At 35.6% G+C, this 20,256-nt stretch overlaps 1 protein-coding gene across 1 annotated transcript; it reads right to left on the bottom strand.

Moving 5' to 3' along the window:
- Positions 1-15,730: 15,730 nt before the first annotated feature.
- On the bottom strand, positions 15,731-17,126 carry LOC105775507 (uncharacterized). The gene is made up of 3 exons (XM_012598016.1): positions 16,970-17,126; positions 16,816-16,887; positions 15,731-16,128 (listed from the first exon to the last, which is right to left on the bottom strand). Exons 1-3 carry the CDS (start codon positions 17,124-17,126, stop codon positions 15,731-15,733), a joined length of 627 nt encoding a protein of 208 aa, XP_012453470.1.
- Positions 17,127-20,256: the final 3,130 nt, after the last annotated feature.

Raw genomic sequence — 20,256 nt, 5'->3', positions numbered from 1 at the left:
TACATTTTTTAAACAATAATTTAGCATTATTACATAATTTTCAATATTTTTAATAATTTTATTTAATTTATATATTTATAAAATTTTGAGAAATTTTTTTGTAAATATTTTAAAATTTTGAAGATCAATTGAAACTATTTGCATATTTTCAAATTTTGCATATTTGCATCAATTTGTTATTTGAGTTATAAAATTTAATTCGATTTGAACTCGAAAAATAAATTACTTATTCGAGTTGATTAAAAAATCAATTAACTCAAATGTCGAAAAAATCATTCTTCAAATCAATTTGAGGTTTGTTCATCTCTAACTAAAAGTATATTGCTTTTAATGAATTAATTACTCAATTTTCTTAAAATGAAGATAAGATAATTACTTTACCTCTAATTAATAGAATGAACAAATATAGCTTTCATTACCTAATATTGCAGTCTTCTCATTATTTTTCTGTTTTCAGTAATGAGATAATTATCTCGTAATCTTCTATGCAACAGATAATGCAACGAGTGGGGAAGCAACTCTTTGCACCAACACCTGTATCTGTATTATCTCATATTGCGTCATGTTTGCATAGTTAACAATTTGGAGTGGAGAATTAAAATTATGTCAAAATAACTTTAATGGATTATTATTTGGTACGAAAATATTTTAAAGTAGTGTTCAGAGATTACATTTGTACCTTGATATATATTTAAATTTAAAAGAAAAATGAGATAAATGTCATCATCATCTTGAATTTTTTTCATTGGGATTAGACTTGAAATTAATACTATATTTATATAATATTAATAGCATGACTCAAGCACGCACTAACTCAATTGAAAAATGATTTAAAATTATTATTTATACAAAGTAAGTTATATTAGTAAGAAGGTACGATATTTTCACATAAAACATCATAATTTTAAATATTTAATATCATTTTAATCCAACTTTATTTAGCTGTTATATAATAAATATATATTTTGCTGTCAGAATGAGTGTGCCATTTTTTTTTAATTTCCAAATCATTCACAATATGTAATTGATAGTTGGTTTGCTGAGTAAATGAGACCAAAATCCTCACATCGGAATGGCATGACAATTCTTGTATTTATATTAAAGTTATCGTAATTAAGTGAAGATAGAACATCATGAAGTGCAAAGCCTCAACCAATTTAAGATCTAAACATAAGTGAGAATGATTGGAAAATCCTTTAATATAATTCCCTTCCAAGTCTCTGATTAAAGCTGCCACAATACAAACCACATTTAAACTGCACTTTAATGGCTATCAAGAAGTCTGATCCCCTCATGATATTAGTGTTCCTGCACTGTATCAAAAAACATCAATGTTTTGCCAACAAAACTGGAACCAAATATTCCACATATTGAAATCGTTTGATTTGAGGAGAGCTTTAATCAAATCGGAAACATTAGAGACAGCATTTCACATCATATAACTATCTCTTGTTGGAAATTGACAAATACAAGGAAAGGTAGTCAAACAACTTCTCATTAGCTTAGAATATATACACAAAAAAGAAAACAATAGGCGCATCATCTGGTTTTTGACATTTTGGATTTGTGAATTGAAATTTTGACAGAAAACATATGCATGCGTATATTGAGATTCCTTCACCTTATCACTCTCATAAAAAGGTCAACTCTCGATCATTACCTCTTACTTCCATACTTGTTCTAAATCAACTATTTTACCCTAAACCTTCACACTTCCTTGAAATTAAATTGTGTTATAAGACATGCTTGGATGTTTAAAATAACAACACCCCTCACCGGGTTTACATTTTTTTTTTATTAAAACTGTTAGAGTATTTTGTTGTATATCTCATTAAAAGAAACATTCAGGTATTTATATATATGATCATTATTTATGATTTGACTTCACTGTTCTTAACTTAACCCCACTATTCATAGGATTGACATTCTAAGCAGGCCTCAGGCATGTTGGACATATGTATCGTTCCAAGCCGTATGCTGGAGTTTGTGGTCCCCTCCAAGTGAACTCCTTGGGTATATGCGAGCTAATATCGCCAGCTCCCTTCAACTCCTGTGAGTCGATACCGCGAGCTCTCCTAACTGTCCTATAGTTGTACGTCTCGTGTGCATCCATCTAGTGGGGTCTAGCCGGGTCGCGGGCCGACGACCCAAAGCTTATCTGGGTTTCGGGTAGGTGACTATTATTGTATGACAACAACGGTCAGATACACGCGACCACGATCCGTTCCTACACGTGGCAAAGCTGACATAAGATCACAATAGACGCTACGTATTCTGCAAGCTGTAATAAACGCGAAGTGGTGGCCCTAAGGAGCACCACTTTATAAACCTCCGTAGGCCCACTAGGGGGGACTAGATTGTCATATAGTAATAGTCACCGACCCGAGACCCAGATAAGCTTCAGGTCGCTGACCCGGCCAGACCCCACCAGATGAATACACACGAGATGTACAGCGAGAAGACAATTAGGGGAGCTCGCGGTAATTCGTGGGAATTGAAGGGAGCTTGCGGTATCGATTTGCAGGAATTGAAGGGAGCTCGTAGTATCAGCTCGTATATACCCAAGGAGTTTACTTGGAGGGGATTGCAAACTCTAGCATACGACTTGGAACGATACACATGTCCAACATGCCCGAGGCCTGCTCAGAGTGTCAATCCTATGAATAGTAAGGTTAAGTCATGAATAGTGGAGTCAAATCATGAACAGTGATAATATGTATAAATAACCGAATATTTTTTAATGAGATACACAACAAATTACTCAACAAAAACCAAATTAATTGACTAAATCGAAAAAATTATTTAAACAAATTAATTATCAATCAAAGTTTGTTCGCTCATCTAAAGAATATTTTTTAAAACAAATTTCATTTTTGGTTAATTCGATTCCGTTAAGTTTAATTATTTGAACTAACTATTTAATTGGAACTAGAGATTCCATCACACACGTATGCATATGGAAACCATACATTTAGAACATAGAGATGTGTTTGAAAAAATATACAATAAATAATGAAACTATGGGTTGAAACTAATTAATAATAACAAATGAAATATGTATAATATTAAAATGAAAAATTAGATTAAATTGTGAGTAAAATGAAACTTAAATACTTCTTTGTTCTATTTTTTTTCATTTCAATATCATACCTATAAAACGAAAAGTTGCTTAGTTCAAATAAATAGTATAAAAATAATATATTTATTAAAGTTTCATATAAAAACAAAAATTGTTTGTTCAAATGATAAATAAAAAGTTTTATTTACATGATGTCCTTGATTTAAATCTTATTATGGATAATTTATTTATTTATAAAAGTTAAAAACACCCGCATAATCATATAATTAATTTAAAAATAAAATAATTTTTAATTAGTGACATGAACTCAGAAAAATTTCTTAAACATACTCTTATAATATTTTAACTATATATTGTACGAATACCCTTGTACTATTTCTTTTCATTTGTTGTGTTGGACTTTTTTTTCTCACTTTTTAATTTGTTTAAATTTGACATTTACTTTTACAATTTGGTTTGCGTTTACATTCAGAATGATTTGAGGGCATTTTACAGAAAATTATGGAGTTTAGACTTAACTGCTAAGCAAAAAATTACAATTTGAAAATTTTCTTGGAATTTTTTGCCCACTCTAACTAATTTATATTACAAAAGATTAGCGGCCATTGCATTATGTCCCAGATGTGGGGCGCTGTGGAGAGTTTAGAGCATGTATTTGGAGAGTGCCATGTATAAGTTGAAATATGGCAAATTTTAATAATTGTATGGCTAGTAACAGGTTTAAATGCAAATAGTAGGGAGTGGCTTACCTGATATTTCAAGAATTATTCAATTAACCACTATCGTTTTCTGTGTTGTGCGCTGTGGGTAATTTGGACAGAAAGGAATAAGTGTATGCATGAGGGAAAAAACATCTGGAACAGGCATTACTAATCTAATTCTCAGTCGTATTCGGGAATTATATGGGTTAGGGGTAAAGGTGACCAAAATACCGAAAAAAAGTCCTTTTTTTTTTCCAAACCAAAATAACAGAAATAGGCCATTTTCTTTAAAAATGACGAAAACGGACTAATTTTTCTAAAACGCGTCCACCTGGTGCCATTTTCAAGGGAAACCCAGAAAAACGGTTCTAGGTCAACGTGTTTTTCCCCCTGACCAGTAAAGCGCTTCCAGCTCAGCGCACTAAGGAAAAACGCGTCCAAGTCAGCGTGTTTCCCCCTCCCCCCCCCCCAATGGTCACCAAAGAAAATCTATTAAATTCGCCGCCTACTAATTTCTCACATTTCCCACATTTGTCTCTTAAATCTCTCAAATTTCTCAATCAACTATAAAAAACTCTCAAATTCTCTATTAATTTTTTTACTAAAATTCTATTTTATCTAAATTCTATTTTTTATTAATATTTTCAAGAAAGTTTTTTTATTAATTTTTTTTCGTGCTCTATATAATTTAGCAATGGTCGGGTCTCTAATTCGTCTTCATAACAAGAACATCCCCGTCAATCAATTGCAAATGGTAACAATAAATTTTAATTTTTTTTATTTCATTGATATATTTTAACTTAACACTTTTTTTTATAATTTTTACGTAAATAGGTGAAAGGTCGAATTTTACAATGTCATATACGTAATCTACCCGGTCCTCCATCACCGTTGATCGAATCATACTTGAGGAAAGCCAGTTTTTGGCACGTGGCCCTTGTAGGCCAGGGGTGTAAGTTGAACCCGAAACTCATAAGCACGTTGGTGGAGAGGTGGAGACCGGATACGCACACATTTCATCTTCCATGCGGCGAATCTACTATTACTCTAGAGGACGTGCATTTACAGTTGGGGTTACTGGTGGACAAGTCAGTAGTCACTGGTTCTGTTCAGTCTACTAATTGGGGAGTCATATGTTTAGATATTTTGGGTGCAGTTCTAGAGACAATTTACAAAGGTCAGATCGAAATGGCTTGGATACGAAAAAAATTCGTGAAGGTGGTTGAGGATTCGACTAAAGTTGAAAGAGAATAATACGCTCAGGCATAAATCCTTCATATCATTGGGGGTATCCTAATGCCGGATAAGTCACAAAATCTCGTACATCTAAGGTGGATGCTAAAACTTGTCGATTTTAGAACAGCGGGCAAACTCAGTTGGGGGTCTACCGTGTTGCCGACATTGTACTAGGAGATGTGTCGGGCGACGCCACTAAGTAAAATCAAAATTGGTGTTTGCCTTTTACTATTAGAATCATGGGCTTGGTTTCAGTTTCCATTTTTACGTCCTCGAGCGAACTACTCATATACATTCCCACTCGTAACAAGGTAAAATTTAGTAGATATTACCATGATTAAATTGATTTAATTTAAATTATTATGCTAATAAGTTACTTAAATAGGTGGAACCATGCATCGAGTCACGTGGGCTTACCTACTGAGCTTTAAGATATACGACTTCTATTAGACCAACGATCAGAAGCTGAGGTATGTATTTATTTAATTTTGAACTATATATAAATAACATAGTCGATTCATATTTAGTAGTATATATCTATCTAATGTTTTTATCACGTTAATATAGTTTGAATTGACATCATACGAGGATTTGGCATTTCAAGCAGTAATCCCCGAGGAATTCTTTGTGAATCCCAACGCTTGGAACGTTAAGGTCCCATTGGTAGTGTATGCTACCGTCGAAATACACGAGATTGATAGAGTGTTGCGGCAGTTTAGATTTCGACAACTGATTCCCATGGCACCTCAAGACCTTGATGATCTGCATCATATTGACTTACGACGGTCGGATGAGAATTGGTCGATATTCCACTCGTAAGTCAACATGTGGAATGATCGGTATGTTTTGCTATCTACTCGCGAACCTATTATCATTACGAAGTTAGCATGCGATCTGGAGAACATGCCATGGTTTAAGATCCATGGCAAGCCATATTTGTACAGGGAAGAGGCGAGGAGTCGACATCACCATAGGAGTAGGACACGACGGCCCCCCTTTAAATCCAAGGGCTGGCGAGGCAGGCCCATCATCAACACCCACGTAAGAACTGACACTAATGGCCTCAGTACTAATGCCCACACCACCCCAAGTTCAGTATTTACCATCTTATTCTAGTGCGTATTCCAACCCTATCATCTTCACACAATCACCATATGTTGCATCACATTTTTTTATTCCTAGTCCTATGTCAGGTTGGACTATTGGTCATCCATCCCCGATATTTTACACGTCAGTACCATCTTATTTCCCGATGATGATGTATAGGCCATTCACGTATTAGGCACAGATGGAGAGTCCACTCATTATCCCATCGGTGTATAAAACCCAACATAGTTATGCTCATTCGCCATTTATGATGCAAACACCTTCGGGATCTTTGTTTTACAGAGGTGGGTCACCTTTCCAACCACCTATTTATAGACCAGAGGATGCACAATGGAAACCGAGAATAGAAGGATCGTAATCGGCCGAAGACAAAGAAGAGGAGCAACCAAGACCACAACCCCGCCCAGAACTTGAACCAAGAAGGAATTAGCGCATAACCGTCAACCACCCTAATGTGGCACCGATTTTGACTAGCATATACATTGATTAATATTATATTGCCTCGATGATATTTGTTATAGCTTTACAAAAATAACATTGTATCATTTAAGAAAAAGAAAATGGTAGTTGGTATTTGTTATGACTTTACAAAATAAGCATTGTAATTTGTTATAATTTCACAACATGAAAATGAGATATTTGTTATTATTTCACAGAATCGTGCTTTTACATATTATAATGGAGTTAATATTTTTTTTATTTTGCTTCCTTTTGATGTGGACATGACGGTATTGTATGACTTGGGTTCCTACATCACCCGCATAACCTTTGTTGGTTTGACCTCTCATTAATATCCATGTTGTTGCGTATCTGAGTCGATGTCGATCGACCTTTTGGTTTGCTATACAATATTCAATCGAGTAACAACTTAAATAGAGCAAACGATACAGGAGACCACATACGTTTATTTGGGACTAGTAGGAATACGTGTCTCCCCACATTGTACAAGTTTTCTAATTTGTACACTTCATCGACAAAACTCATAAGATCCAAGCATTGATTGATACAAGATGCAATTGCATGAGCACATGGAAAACGAAATGCTTCAAATCTCCCACAATCACAAGTCCTATTTCTCAGGTGTACACTCCCCTGATAATACCTTAGTCTGGTCTGTCGAAATCTATTACCCAAAACCATAGGTCATCGCGCGAGTGACAAACTGAATGCATACAATTGGCTTGTGTCTTAGCCTTATTGATTTGTTTTAGTATATTCGGGCACCATACATGGCCTCCCTACAGTTACCTTACATAACTCGCTGCTCACTTTGGGAACATTCTGCTAAACAAAAGTATGTCTCTTTCACAATCGAGATTATCGGCAAATGACGTGTTCCCTTTAAAATGGAATTGATGCATTCCGTCAAGTTTAAGGTCATGTGGCCATATCATAGACCCCTGTTGTAGGATTATGTCCACTGATCGAAGGGTATGTTAGAGAGGTACCGTACCCTTGTCTCGTTAGTTGATCGTATGATTTTTAACATCTCATAGAAACCACCCTTCATGATCTCGTACCCTATCAATAAAAGTGGATAGTGACGATTAAATACCAAATAATATAAAAACAAATGGAATATTACAAACCAAATAATATTGGTGCCGATTACATACCCATGTTGATCACTTGTGATTGGTCAGCAGTACAGAGATATTTCTAGTAGCAGTTGGACGCAACGTGCCTTAGACAATACCGATGGTGTGTGTGGTCTCAGAGGCTTCCTTGTCGTTTAATTGTGGATAGTATTCCAGTTCCCCGATTTGAGATGACGCATATATCAGGTTGGGGGCAGACATTCCTCCTCAAACTTGACAGAAAGAAATCTCAATCGTTTGTTGACTCCACCAATGTTATTGTAAATGCAATTATATTGATCCTCCGATTGTCATCCTATGTCACAGCCAACAACAGTCAATGGGTATATCTACCATACATAAAGGTACCATCTATTTGTACCAATGGCTTGCAATACTGGAATGCTTATGAGCATTTCTTGAAGGTCCAAAACAAACGGTGGAACACTCGGCATTCACAAAGTAAGCAATCGTTGCGGTACGCGGGCACCATTTTAAGATCTATTATGCAACCTAGGACGTGCCTCTCTAACACCTAACACCACTGCCATACCTTGTTATATGACGCATCCCACCCCTGTGCATTTTCTCCACGCATCCATTAGTAGTATTATGACCGTGATACTGTACTAGTGGAAACATGTATATGCAGACCGGTAAACTTCTTTATCGTCCATAACCCCCTCTTTTTCTTCACAGAAACCATGATTTTCCATGTGCATTTATCGTCTCGCATTGCACACTTAGCCTCAAACTTCTTAGATTTAGATTTAACCACGTGGAAGTTAACCCCGTTCTTGATGTTGTATCGTTTCATTGTAGTGAGAAAACCATCTTTCGTGCAAAACTCCCTGCCCACTTCCAATTCACTCAAATCCAACGAAGAACTTGTATGGTCCAGCCTCTTGTGTGTTACTTCTATAAATTCTAACCCATCCTCTACTGATAGATCGACATTATGCATGTGAGCTGGAGGCGAGTACACCATGAATCATAGATCTTCTTCATCTTCACCCCCTTCGCTGTCTTCTGGTTTAGTTGGAACAGGTTCTGGTTCAGAAAATAATACAACTTCTGAATCGTTGGCATCGAGCTCCTGGACTGGATCCACATCGGATTCATTTCCATATTCATTCTTAGACCCACCAACATTTTTCATGTTGGAAATCTCCTCACCAGTGGACGTCATAAGGAGTACATCATCCCTTCTCGTGTACGTGTCAAAACGTCCAAAATCACATGTTGATTACAAACCGCTAGAAGTTGATGCCATTCCCCAATAAGTATTCCAAGCGTTGAAAATCGACCCACCGAGGTTCATGTCCCATCCACTAATTGAATGTCGTGTAGAGGTCGCGTATTCTATTCTACCACCAAAACTCAATTGTTCGGTGTTCTTCCTCCCACGAATGAAATCTAAGGCCAAGATAGATGAGTGTCTTCTTATTGATGATTTTGGGATATCATAATGGGAACTTTCTAACAATGTGGTTGGATTACCGTCATTTTGATCGTTCTTGCCTCTCGAATAGAAAGAGATATTGATGACCGAATGCCTTCATCTGACATTGCAACTTCTACATATAATTTGAGAAATGGTGATCCACTATTGATGTGCGTCTGCACCCTCTCCTCCAAGCCCTGACCACATTTGATATCAAATGTGTCATGTCTCATGGGATCAACCAAAGCACAAAATCGATACTTAATAAATGATACTCCCATTCCTATAGATCCGACAATTTTTGCCTAATTCTTTTCCAAAATTCTGGCAACTCTATGTTCTCCGATAAAAGACCACGTTGTTCTCTGTGTCACAGACCTTGCCGTTGCAATAATAATAGCACTAATTCGTCCACTCATTTTTAACCAAATTATCTATCGAGAGAAGTTCGAAACAAGAACATTATGCAAAAAAATATAATGCTTCAAATAAATATTAACAAGAAAAATCAATGTTTATGCTATTTTTATACAAATAGTATCGTTGCTCCAATTTATGCCTTCCCTATGAACTTCTATTCTTCTAATCTTCTTCAAATTTTATTTCCACAGTTTTATGCCACCAGAGGCTGAAATATGGGTCATTTATAGCCCAATGGATAAAATCTCATATGTTTCTGAATGCCCCGGATAGTGAGGGTTGAAATTTGTAGAGAAAAAAATGCTCCAAACAGGACGCACTGTCAGCAAAAGTACTAAAAACGCTTGGAGCACTTTTTCTCTACAAGTTTCAACCCTCACTATTCAGGGCATTTTTTCAAAAACGTTTAAAATATCCCGGGAATCTTGGGATATTTTTTCAGAACCCATCTCGTCAAAGTAACCCATTTCAATTTGTAATAAAAAATAATATTTGATTGGTGTAAATATGAATATTTGAAATTTGAAATTTAATTACTAAAATTATTACGTTAAAATTTTAATAAATTAATATCCTAAATCCTAAAAAACTTAAAAAGTTAAAACTTAATAATAAAACCCTAAAACCCTAATTAATAAGCCTTAAAAGCCCTAAAACCCTAATAAAAACACAGGAAAAACGCGCTGACCTGGCCGGGTTTTTCCTTAGCGCGCTGAGTTAGAAACGCCCTAACCTTTATTCGTTACCGGAATAGGGTTACGGAGCATTACTGAGATTTATAGATCAATTACAGACATTTCATATCGTTTGACATCCATATCAGAAATCAATCATATTCAATCATATTGTCCCTTATATGAGCCCTCGAGGCCCAAAATACGTATTAGAAACAAGTCAGGACTAAACCGGGTACTCAAAGAATTTTTCGCAAAATGTCAAAATTTTTCCAAGGTGTAGGGTACACACACCCGTGTGCCCAGGCCCTGTGGCTCACACGGTCAAGAGACACGCCCGTGTCTTAGGCCATGATCAATTTAGGGTGCTCACTGATTTGGGTCACGGCCAAGCCACATGCCCGTGTGTTAGGCCGTGTGAGCATACTGACTTGCAATAAATAGGTGCAGGGGTCACACGGCCAAGTCACACGCCCGTGTGCTAGGCCGTGTCAAAATACATGAGCATTCTTTTTTGAGTTTTAAAGATGCAGGGGACACACAGCCAAACCACATCCCATGTGCTAAGCCGTGTGTGACACACGGCTGAGACACACGCCCGTGTCTCTACCCGTGTGGACGAAATAGGTCATTTTCAAGCCTTATTTCTCACCCAATTTTTCTTTCACCTACATTCTCATTTTACCACATTCATCAATATATCTATATAATTTCCATCACTCATTCATTTCAAGCACATATCAACCATATATAGACTCTTATATACTTACCAAAACATATCTATCACAAGCCATTCTAATGGATAGTTACAACCAAAATACATACATGCAATTAATGGCCCAATTTAACCTATACATGCCATTATAACCTAATTTTAATTCGTTACATATACTGAAATGAGCTGAAGGATAGTATGAGATATCTTCGCCAAGCTTCCAAGCCAACGAGCTTCTAAATTACTATAAAATAGAGGAAATAAAATAGAGTAAGCATTTAATGCTTAGTAAGTTCGTATAACGGGAAATTAACTTACCACTCATTTACATTTAAGGTAAGCATGCAAAATACATCCAAAGTAATTTGGTAATTAGCTTAAACACACATAACCTCGTCAAACATGTTAGTCATGTATTTCATGTAAATATCAAGAAACTGGGATGAACTCATCAAATATCAAATTTCCACATGTTTTCAGGTATATACAGGTAGTGATTTATTCAGAATTCATCTTAACTTATATCAAAACTTTTCCCATTGAACCATTTGAAATACCGATGGATACACGAGCAGTACACACGAAGTGCACACAACTGTAATCAAACAATTCATAATCGGGAATGCTCATGTGAGCATATAAACGGGAAGCTCTCTCTAGCTATATAACAAGAAGCTCATGTGAGCCATGTAATGGGAAGCTCATAAGAGTTGTAATCGGGAATTTCATGCGAGCCAATATCAGGGAAACTCTAGAGAGCCATTAATTAGGAAGCTTATTAAAGAGCCTTTAATTGGGAAGCTCTAAAAAGACATATATCAGGACGCTCATAAGAGCTACGGTGTGTCCACAACACATGCAGGATCACAACCAATCGGGATGCTCCGAAGAGCTATTAACGGGAAGTTCGCAAGAACCATATAATGGAAAGCTCGTGAGAGCCAAATATTGAGATGCTCATGAGAGCTAATAACGGGATGCTCTTTCAAGCTGTGGTGTGTCCGCAACACATGCAAGACCACAACCAATTCGTGAACACTGTATCTATCAAATTTTATTTTTTCAAACGGGACTTGGTACTTGTCAGATAATTTCGGATATGTGATCAATGCTTATACATGGAAATTATATATTTCACAAACATAACATTCAATTCAGACATATAAATATGCAATTTAGTTACACGAACTTACCTCAACAAGTATTCGTGTATACAAAATCTACTAAATCGACACTTTCTTTTCCCCGATCTAACTTCGTATTTGATCTATCTGAATCTATAAGAATGAATTTTAACATCAATTTAATACAATTCATATTCAATTCAATCCAATTCACGTCCTAGGCAAAATTACCATTTCCCCTATACTTTTGATTAATTACAATTTTGTCCCTAAGCTCAGAAAATGAAATTCATGCAATTTAATCCTTATTCCAAGCCTAGCTAATTTTTACATGTAACAATAACAGCCCATGTATTTCATAAAATTTAAAATTTTTCCATGAATTTTCCCTCTTTACAATTTAGTTCCTAAATCACAATTTCATCAAAATTCATTTTACAAAACTTGTTTATCTATCAACAACCTTTCATTTTCTACCATGAAACTTCGAATTCAACTATATTCATCTATTGCAAAACTCTAACCCTTTGATAACTTTACAAATTAATCCCGAGATAGCTATATTAAGCTATTATGATCTCGAAATATAAAATTACTAAAATGGAGAAAAAAACATACCTAATTGAAATAAGTTTGCTTAAAACCCAAATTCCATGGCTATGGTTTTCATATTTTGTTTTAAGAAAGATGATAATATGATGATATTTTTATTATTTTATCATTTATTTATTTTTCATGGATGAATCATCATACTTATCTACTAACTCCTCTTAATGGTCTATTTGTCATATAAGGATCTCAAATTTTGAATTCCATAGGTATTTTCTACTTATAGCTACTAGAACTCAACTTTTGCATTTTATGCAATTTGGTCCTTTTCATCTAATTAGACATGTAACCGATAAAATTTTTTAACGAAATTTTCATGCAATATTTCAATAATGCAAACCATGAAATAATATTAAAATAAATTTTCTTCTGAACTCGGATTTGTGGTCCTAAAATCACTGTTCCAATTTCACTGAAAACGGGATATTACAACTCTCCCCCTTAATGAATTTTCGTCCTAAAAAATCTTACCAGTAAAAAGGTTCAGATATTTATTTCTCATGATTTCCTCAGGTTCCCAAGTAGCTTCTTCTATACCGTATTGTTGCCAGAGAACTTTTACTAAAACTACCTTTTTATTTCTCAATTCTTTCACCTCGCGTGCCAGAATTTTGATCGGTTCTGCACTATAAGTCATGTCAGGCTAAATTTCAACATCTGTTGAAGAAATAACATGTGAAGGATCTCACCGATACCATCGTAACATAGACACATGAAAGATATTATGAATTTTGTCAAGTTCTGGAGGTGGAGCCAATCAGTACGCAACATGTCTAATTCTTTCAGTGATCTCATGTGGTCCAATAAATCGTGGACTTAATCTTCCTTTACGATCAAACAGAAGAATTTTCTTCCAAGGTGAAACTTTCAAGAATACCTTGTCACCAACTTGAAATTTTATTTTTTTTCATTTAAGATCCGCATATGATTTCTGACGATCAGAAGCTGATTTTAAACTATCTCAGATCACTTTCACTTTTTCTTCGATTTTTCACAGATCAGATCAACTCCATGTATCTTTTTCTCATTGAGCTCAGTCCAATACAACGAAGTGCTACATTTATGACCATACAAAGCTTCATACGGTGTCATTTTAATACTTGACTGAAAAATGTTATTGTATTTGAATTCGACTAATGACAAATATTTCTTCTAATTACCTTCGAATTCTAAAACACAACACCGAAGCATATCCTTTAGAATCTGAATTATACGCTCTGATTGGTCATCAGTCTAAGGATGGAATGCAGTATTGAAATGTAATTGCATACCCAGAGCCTCTTGTAACTTATTCTAGAATCGGGATGTAAACTGTGGATCTTTGTTTGAAATAATGGAGACTGATACTCCATGTAGTCTGACAATTTCTGAAACATATAATTCAACCAATCTGTCAAGAGAGAAATACATACATACCGGAATAAAGTGTGCCAACTTCGTCAAATGATTTACGGTTACCCAAATGACATGTTTCTTTTTTAGAGATAGGGGTAACCCTAACACAAAATCTATGGTGACTCTATCCCACTTCCATTCTAGTATCGTGACTAGCTGTAGCAATGCTGAAGGTACCTGATGTTCAGCTTTAACTTGCTGACATATCAAACATCTAAATACAAATTCAGAAATACCGTGTTTCATTCCCGACCACCAGTACATCTGTTTCAAATCATTGTACATTTTATTACGCCCCCGATGAACAGACATAGTACCATTATGAGCTTCGTGCAAAATTTTTTGTACAAGCTTCAAATTCTTTGGTACACAGATTCTGCCTCGGAATAATAGACAATCACCGGGTCCAATCTGAAATTCTAAATCGAAAGTAGACTCACATTGTACCCATTTAGCTTGCAACTCATCATCACTTTTCTGAGCTTTGCAGATCTACTGTAGAAATATCGGTTTAACTTTTAACTCAGCTAAGATTGAATCATCATCTGCCAATGACAATCGGGTATTCATTACTCATAAAGCAAACAAAGACTTTCTACTCAGAGTATCTGCAAACACATTTTATTTTCCCGGATGATAATCAATAACTAGATCATAATCTTTCAACAATTCAAGCCACTTGCACTGTCTCGGATTCAAATCTTTCTGCGACATCAGATACTTTAAACTCTTATGATTGGTGAATATATGACACTTTTCACCGAACAAGTAATGTCGCCAAATTTTTAGGTCAAAAATAATAGTTGTTAATTCTAGATCATGTATTGAATAATTCTTTTCACGTGGTTTTAGCTGTCTGGAAGCATAGGCTATCACTTTACCTTCTTGCATCAGAACACAACCTAAACCATTCAATGAAGCATTATTGTAAATCACAAATTTCTTACCCGATTCAGGCTAAACCAGAACTGGTGCTTCAGTCAACAGGGCTTTTAACTGGTCAAAATTTTACTGGCATTTATCAGACCACTCAAATTTCACATCTTTCTGTAACAACCGTGTCATCGGTGAAGCTATCATCGAAAACCCTTTTACAGATTTCCGGTAATAGCCGACTAATCTCAGAAAACTTTTGACTTCAGACACATTTTTTGGTGGTTTCCAGTTAACAGTTGCTAAATTTTATTTGGATCCACTCTAATGCCTTCAGTAGATACTATATGTCCAAGAAAACTAACTTTCCGAAACCAAAATTCACATTTGCTAAATTTAGCATACAATTGTTTCTCACGCAAGGTTTGAAGAACAATTCTCAAATGATCAGCATATTCATTTTCATATCGGGAATATACCAGGATGTCATCAATAAACACCACTACAAATCTATCTAGATACGGTCTGAAAATTATATTCATTAAATTCATAAATACCGCAGGTGCATTTGTCAAGCCAAACAACATCAGAAGGAATTCATAATGCTCGTACTTAGTCTTGAAGGCTATTTTTGGCACATCCGAGTCTTTTACCCGTAATCGATAATAACTAGAATGGAGATCAATCTTTGAAAACACTATGGCACCTTTTAACTGGTCAAACAAGTCATCAATACGAGACAGTGGATACTTATTCTTAATTGGAACTTTGTTGAGCTATCGGCAATCAATACATAATCTCAAGGATCCATCCTTTTTCTTGACAAACAAAACCAGTGCACACAAAAGTGAAAAACTAGGTCGAGCAAAACCCCTGTCAGTCAGTTCTTTCAGCTGTGCTTTTAACTCTTTTAATTCTGTCGGAGCCATTCTGTAGGGTGCTATTGATATTGGTGTTGTCCCTGGAACAAGATTTATAGAGAATTTCACTTCTCTGACTAGAGGTAATCCGAGTAACTCTTCTGCAAACACATAAGGATATTCACAAACCACTGGCACTAATTTAATCTTCGATTCAGATACTTTAATGTCCAACACATAAGCAAGATAAGCATCATACCCTTTTCTGACATATTTCTGTGCTAACATGGCTGATATCACATTAGACAACCCATCTAATTTATCAGATTCAATATAGAGCATTTAACCATTCTGGCATTTCAACATAATATGCTTTTGTTTACAATTTACCACGGCATCATGATGAGTCAACCAGTCCATATCCAAAATCACATCAATTTCATCAAACGGTAATAACATCAGGTCAGCCGGGAGACAGTAACTCTGTACCATTAATGGACAATTCTTGTAAATTTTGTCGACCATCACATACTAGCCTAGGGGGTTTGATACTTTAACCACGAATTCAGTGGACTCGACAAGTAAATTTTTGTACTAAATTCGTGCAAATATATGAATGTATTGAACTAAGATCAATCAAGGTAGTTATATCAATATTGATAAGAGAAAATGTACTAGTAATAGCGTCTGGTGCAGAGGCATCTTTATGTGCACGAATAACATATGTTCTAGCTGGTGCCCGTGCTTCAGATTTTACAGTCAAATCTTTTGTCATACCTCAACTACTACTCACATTACCAGGATTTCGAGGTGGTCTACCTTTGGTAGCTGTATTGCTCGGCCTTAAAGTCTAAACAATATCTCTTTCAACTTTCTTCAGGCAGTCTCTGAGATAGTGGTCAAAGGAACCGCATCTAAAACACGTTCCACTTTTTATTCTACACTCACTAAATGCCTTTTATTATAATACTTGCATCTGGGTTTAATGTTTCTAATACTACCCGCACTTGCTACAAATATAGCCTGAGAAGTTGGACTGGAGCTTTGAATACTTCTATCTCTACCTGAATATCCTGCAGAGATAGTAGAACGGTCATGATATCTTTTTTTATTTTGTTGAAGCCGACTGTTATGACTTTCCAGTAAATCTTTTACTTAAAGTTCTAACTTCCATCTCAACTTGTCTCTTTTCTTTACTCAGCTCTTCGACTTTATGAGCACGATCTACCAGTACAACAAATTCTTTTAGTTCAAGAATCCCAACTAATAACTTTATGTCTTCATTTAGACCCTCTTCAAACCACTTACACATTACGATTTCTATCGGGATACATTCTCTAGCATACTTACTCAATCGAAAAAATTCTCGTTCATACTCAGATACTGTCATATGCCCCTGCTTGAGCTTTAGAAATTCTTTTCATTTTTTATCAAGAAACCTCTGGCTGATATACTTCTTTCGAAATTTGGTTTGGAAAAATTCTCATGTAACCCTCTCTTTCGGTACAACAGAAATCAATGTATTCCACCATTGGTAAGCTGAGTCTTTTAATAGAGATACAACACATTTCAAACATTTAGCCGGTATGCAAGATAATTCATCAAAAACCCTGATAGTGTTTTCTAGCTAGAATTCAGCCCTTTCCGGATCATCTTCAGCGGTAGCTCTAAATTCTTCTGCCCCATATTTATGAATTTTATCTACAGGAGGCTTACCAGTTCTAACAAGTTCTATACCTTGAGGCATATCGGGAATCGGTTAAGAAATAGGAGGGGGTAGAGGTTGTTGTACAGCCGGATTTGTTTTTACAAATTCTGTAAACCATTCATTATGAATTTTATCTAAAGGAGGTTTACCAGTTCTAACAAGTTATATACCTTGAGGCATATCGGGAATCGGTTAAGAAATAGGAGGGGGTAGGGGTTGTTGTACAGCCGGATTTGTTTTTACAAATTCTGTAAACCATTCATTCATCATTTGAAAGAATGCTTCTTTAGCCTCTCCTCCTCAGCCCTCAGATACGGGCCTTCTACTACTCGAGGCTGCTTTTCGAAATGAAGTTTGAGCATTACTCTTAGCTTCTTCGGATTTAGCTCAATTGGACGACACTACTATATGAAAAACATAATTTAAAATGGTCAGGAGATATCACACTATCACAGATTATATAATTGCATGTATAGCTAGAGTCGTATACGTTACGTTAGTCTGAGAATAGGCTAAACCGTAGCTCTGATACCAATAAATGTAACACCCTTAACCCTTATCCATTATCGAAACAAGGTTACAAAATATTACCAGGATTTACAGATCAATTACAGACATTTCATATCGTTTAACATCCATATAAAAAATCAATCATATTCAATCATATTTTCCCTTATATGAGCATTTGAGACCCAAAATACGTATTAAAAATAAGACGGGACTAAACCGGGTACTCAGTGAATTTTTCGCAAAATGTCAATTTTTTTCCAAGGTGCAGGGGACACACGTCTGTGTGGCCAGGCTGTATGGCTCACATGGTTAAGAGACACGTTCGTGTCTCAGGCCGTGTCAAATTTAGGGTGCTAACTGACTTGGGTCACAAGGCCAAGCCACACACTTGTGTGCTAGGCCGTGTGAGCATACTTACTTGCAATAAATAGGTGCAGAGGTCACATGCCTGTGTGTTAGGTCGTGTAAAAATACCTGAGTATTCTATTTTCAATTTCAAAGATGAAGGGGACACATGGCTAAACCACACGCCCATATGCTAGGCCATATGTCACACATGGCTGAGACACACGCCCTTGTCTCTGCCCGTGTGAACGAAATAGGACATTTTCAAGCTTTATTTCTCACCCAATTTGTCTTCGACCTACAATCACATTTTAACACATTCATCAATATATCTATATGATTTCCATCACTCATTCATTTCAAACACACAACAACCATATATAGGCTCTTATATACTCACTAAAACATATCTATCACAAGTTATTCTAATGGCTAGTTATAACCAAAACACATATATGCCATCAATGGCCCAATTCAACCTATACATGCCATTATAACACAAATTTAATTCGTTACATATATCGAAATGAGTCGAAGGATAGTATGAGATATCTTCGCCAAGCTTCCAATCCAACGAGCTTCCAAATTACTATAAAACAGAAGAAATAAAACAGAGTAAGCATTTAATGCTTAGTAAGTTCGTATAACGGGAAATTAACTTACCATTCATTTACATTTAAGGTAAGCATGCAAAATACATTCAAAGTAATTTGACAATTAGCCTAAACACACATAACCTTATCAAACATGTTAGTCATGTATTTCATATGAATATCAAGTAGTGACTCATTTAGAATTTATCTTAACTTATATCAGAACTTTGCTCGTCGAACCATTTGAAATATCGATGGATACATATGTAGTATACAAAAAGTGCACACAATTGTAATCCGTCAATTCATATTCGAGAATGCTTACGTGAGCATATAAACGGGAAGCTCTCTCTCGAGCCATAGAACAGAAAGCTCATGTGAGCTATGTAACGAGAAGCTCATAAGAGCCGTAATCGGGAAGTTGAAGTGAGCCAATATTGGGAAGCTCTAGAGAGCCATTAATCAGGAAGCTCATTAAAGAGCCTTTAATTGAGAAGCTCCGAAGGTCATATATCAGGACGCTCATAAGAGCTACGGTGTGTCCACAACACATGCAGGATCACAACCAATCGGGATGCTCCGAAAAGCTATTAACGGGAAGCTCGCAAGAATTATATAATGAGAAGCTCGTGAGAGCCAAATATCAATATGATCATGAGAGCTAATAATGGGACACTCTTTCGAGCGGTGGTGTGTCCGCAACACATGCAGGACCACAACCAATTCGGGAACCCTGTATCCATTGAATTTCATTTATTCAAACGGGACTTAGTACTTGTCAGATAATTTCGGATATGTGATCAACGTTTATGCATGACAAATATACATTTCACAAACATAACATTCAATTTAAACATATAAGCATACAATTTAGTTACACGAACTTACCTCAACAAGTGTTCGTGTATGCAAAATCTACTAAACCGACACTTTTTCTTTTCCCCGATCTAACTTCGTATTTGATCTATCTGAATCTATACGAATGAATTTTAACATCAATTTAATACAATTCATATTCAATTCAATCCAATTCACATCCTAGGCAAAATTACAATTTTGCCTCTATACTTTTGATTAATTACAATTTCATCCCTAGGCTCGGAAAATAAAATTCATGCAATTTAATCTTTATTCCAAGCCTAGTTGATTTTTACATGTAACAATAACAGCCCATTTATTTCACAAAATTTAAAAAATTTTCATGAATTTTCCCTCTTTACAATTTAGTCCCTAAATCACAATTTCATCAAAATTCATTTTACAAAAGTTGTTTATCTATCAACAAC

This window comes from Gossypium raimondii, chromosome 10 (assembly GCF_025698545.1).
Source record: "Gossypium raimondii isolate GPD5lz chromosome 10, ASM2569854v1, whole genome shotgun sequence".
Lineage (NCBI taxonomy): Eukaryota > Viridiplantae > Streptophyta > Magnoliopsida > Malvales > Malvaceae > Gossypium > Gossypium raimondii.
The sequence above is the reverse complement of the archived record's forward strand: the minus strand, read 5'-3'. Positions and strand labels throughout refer to the sequence as shown.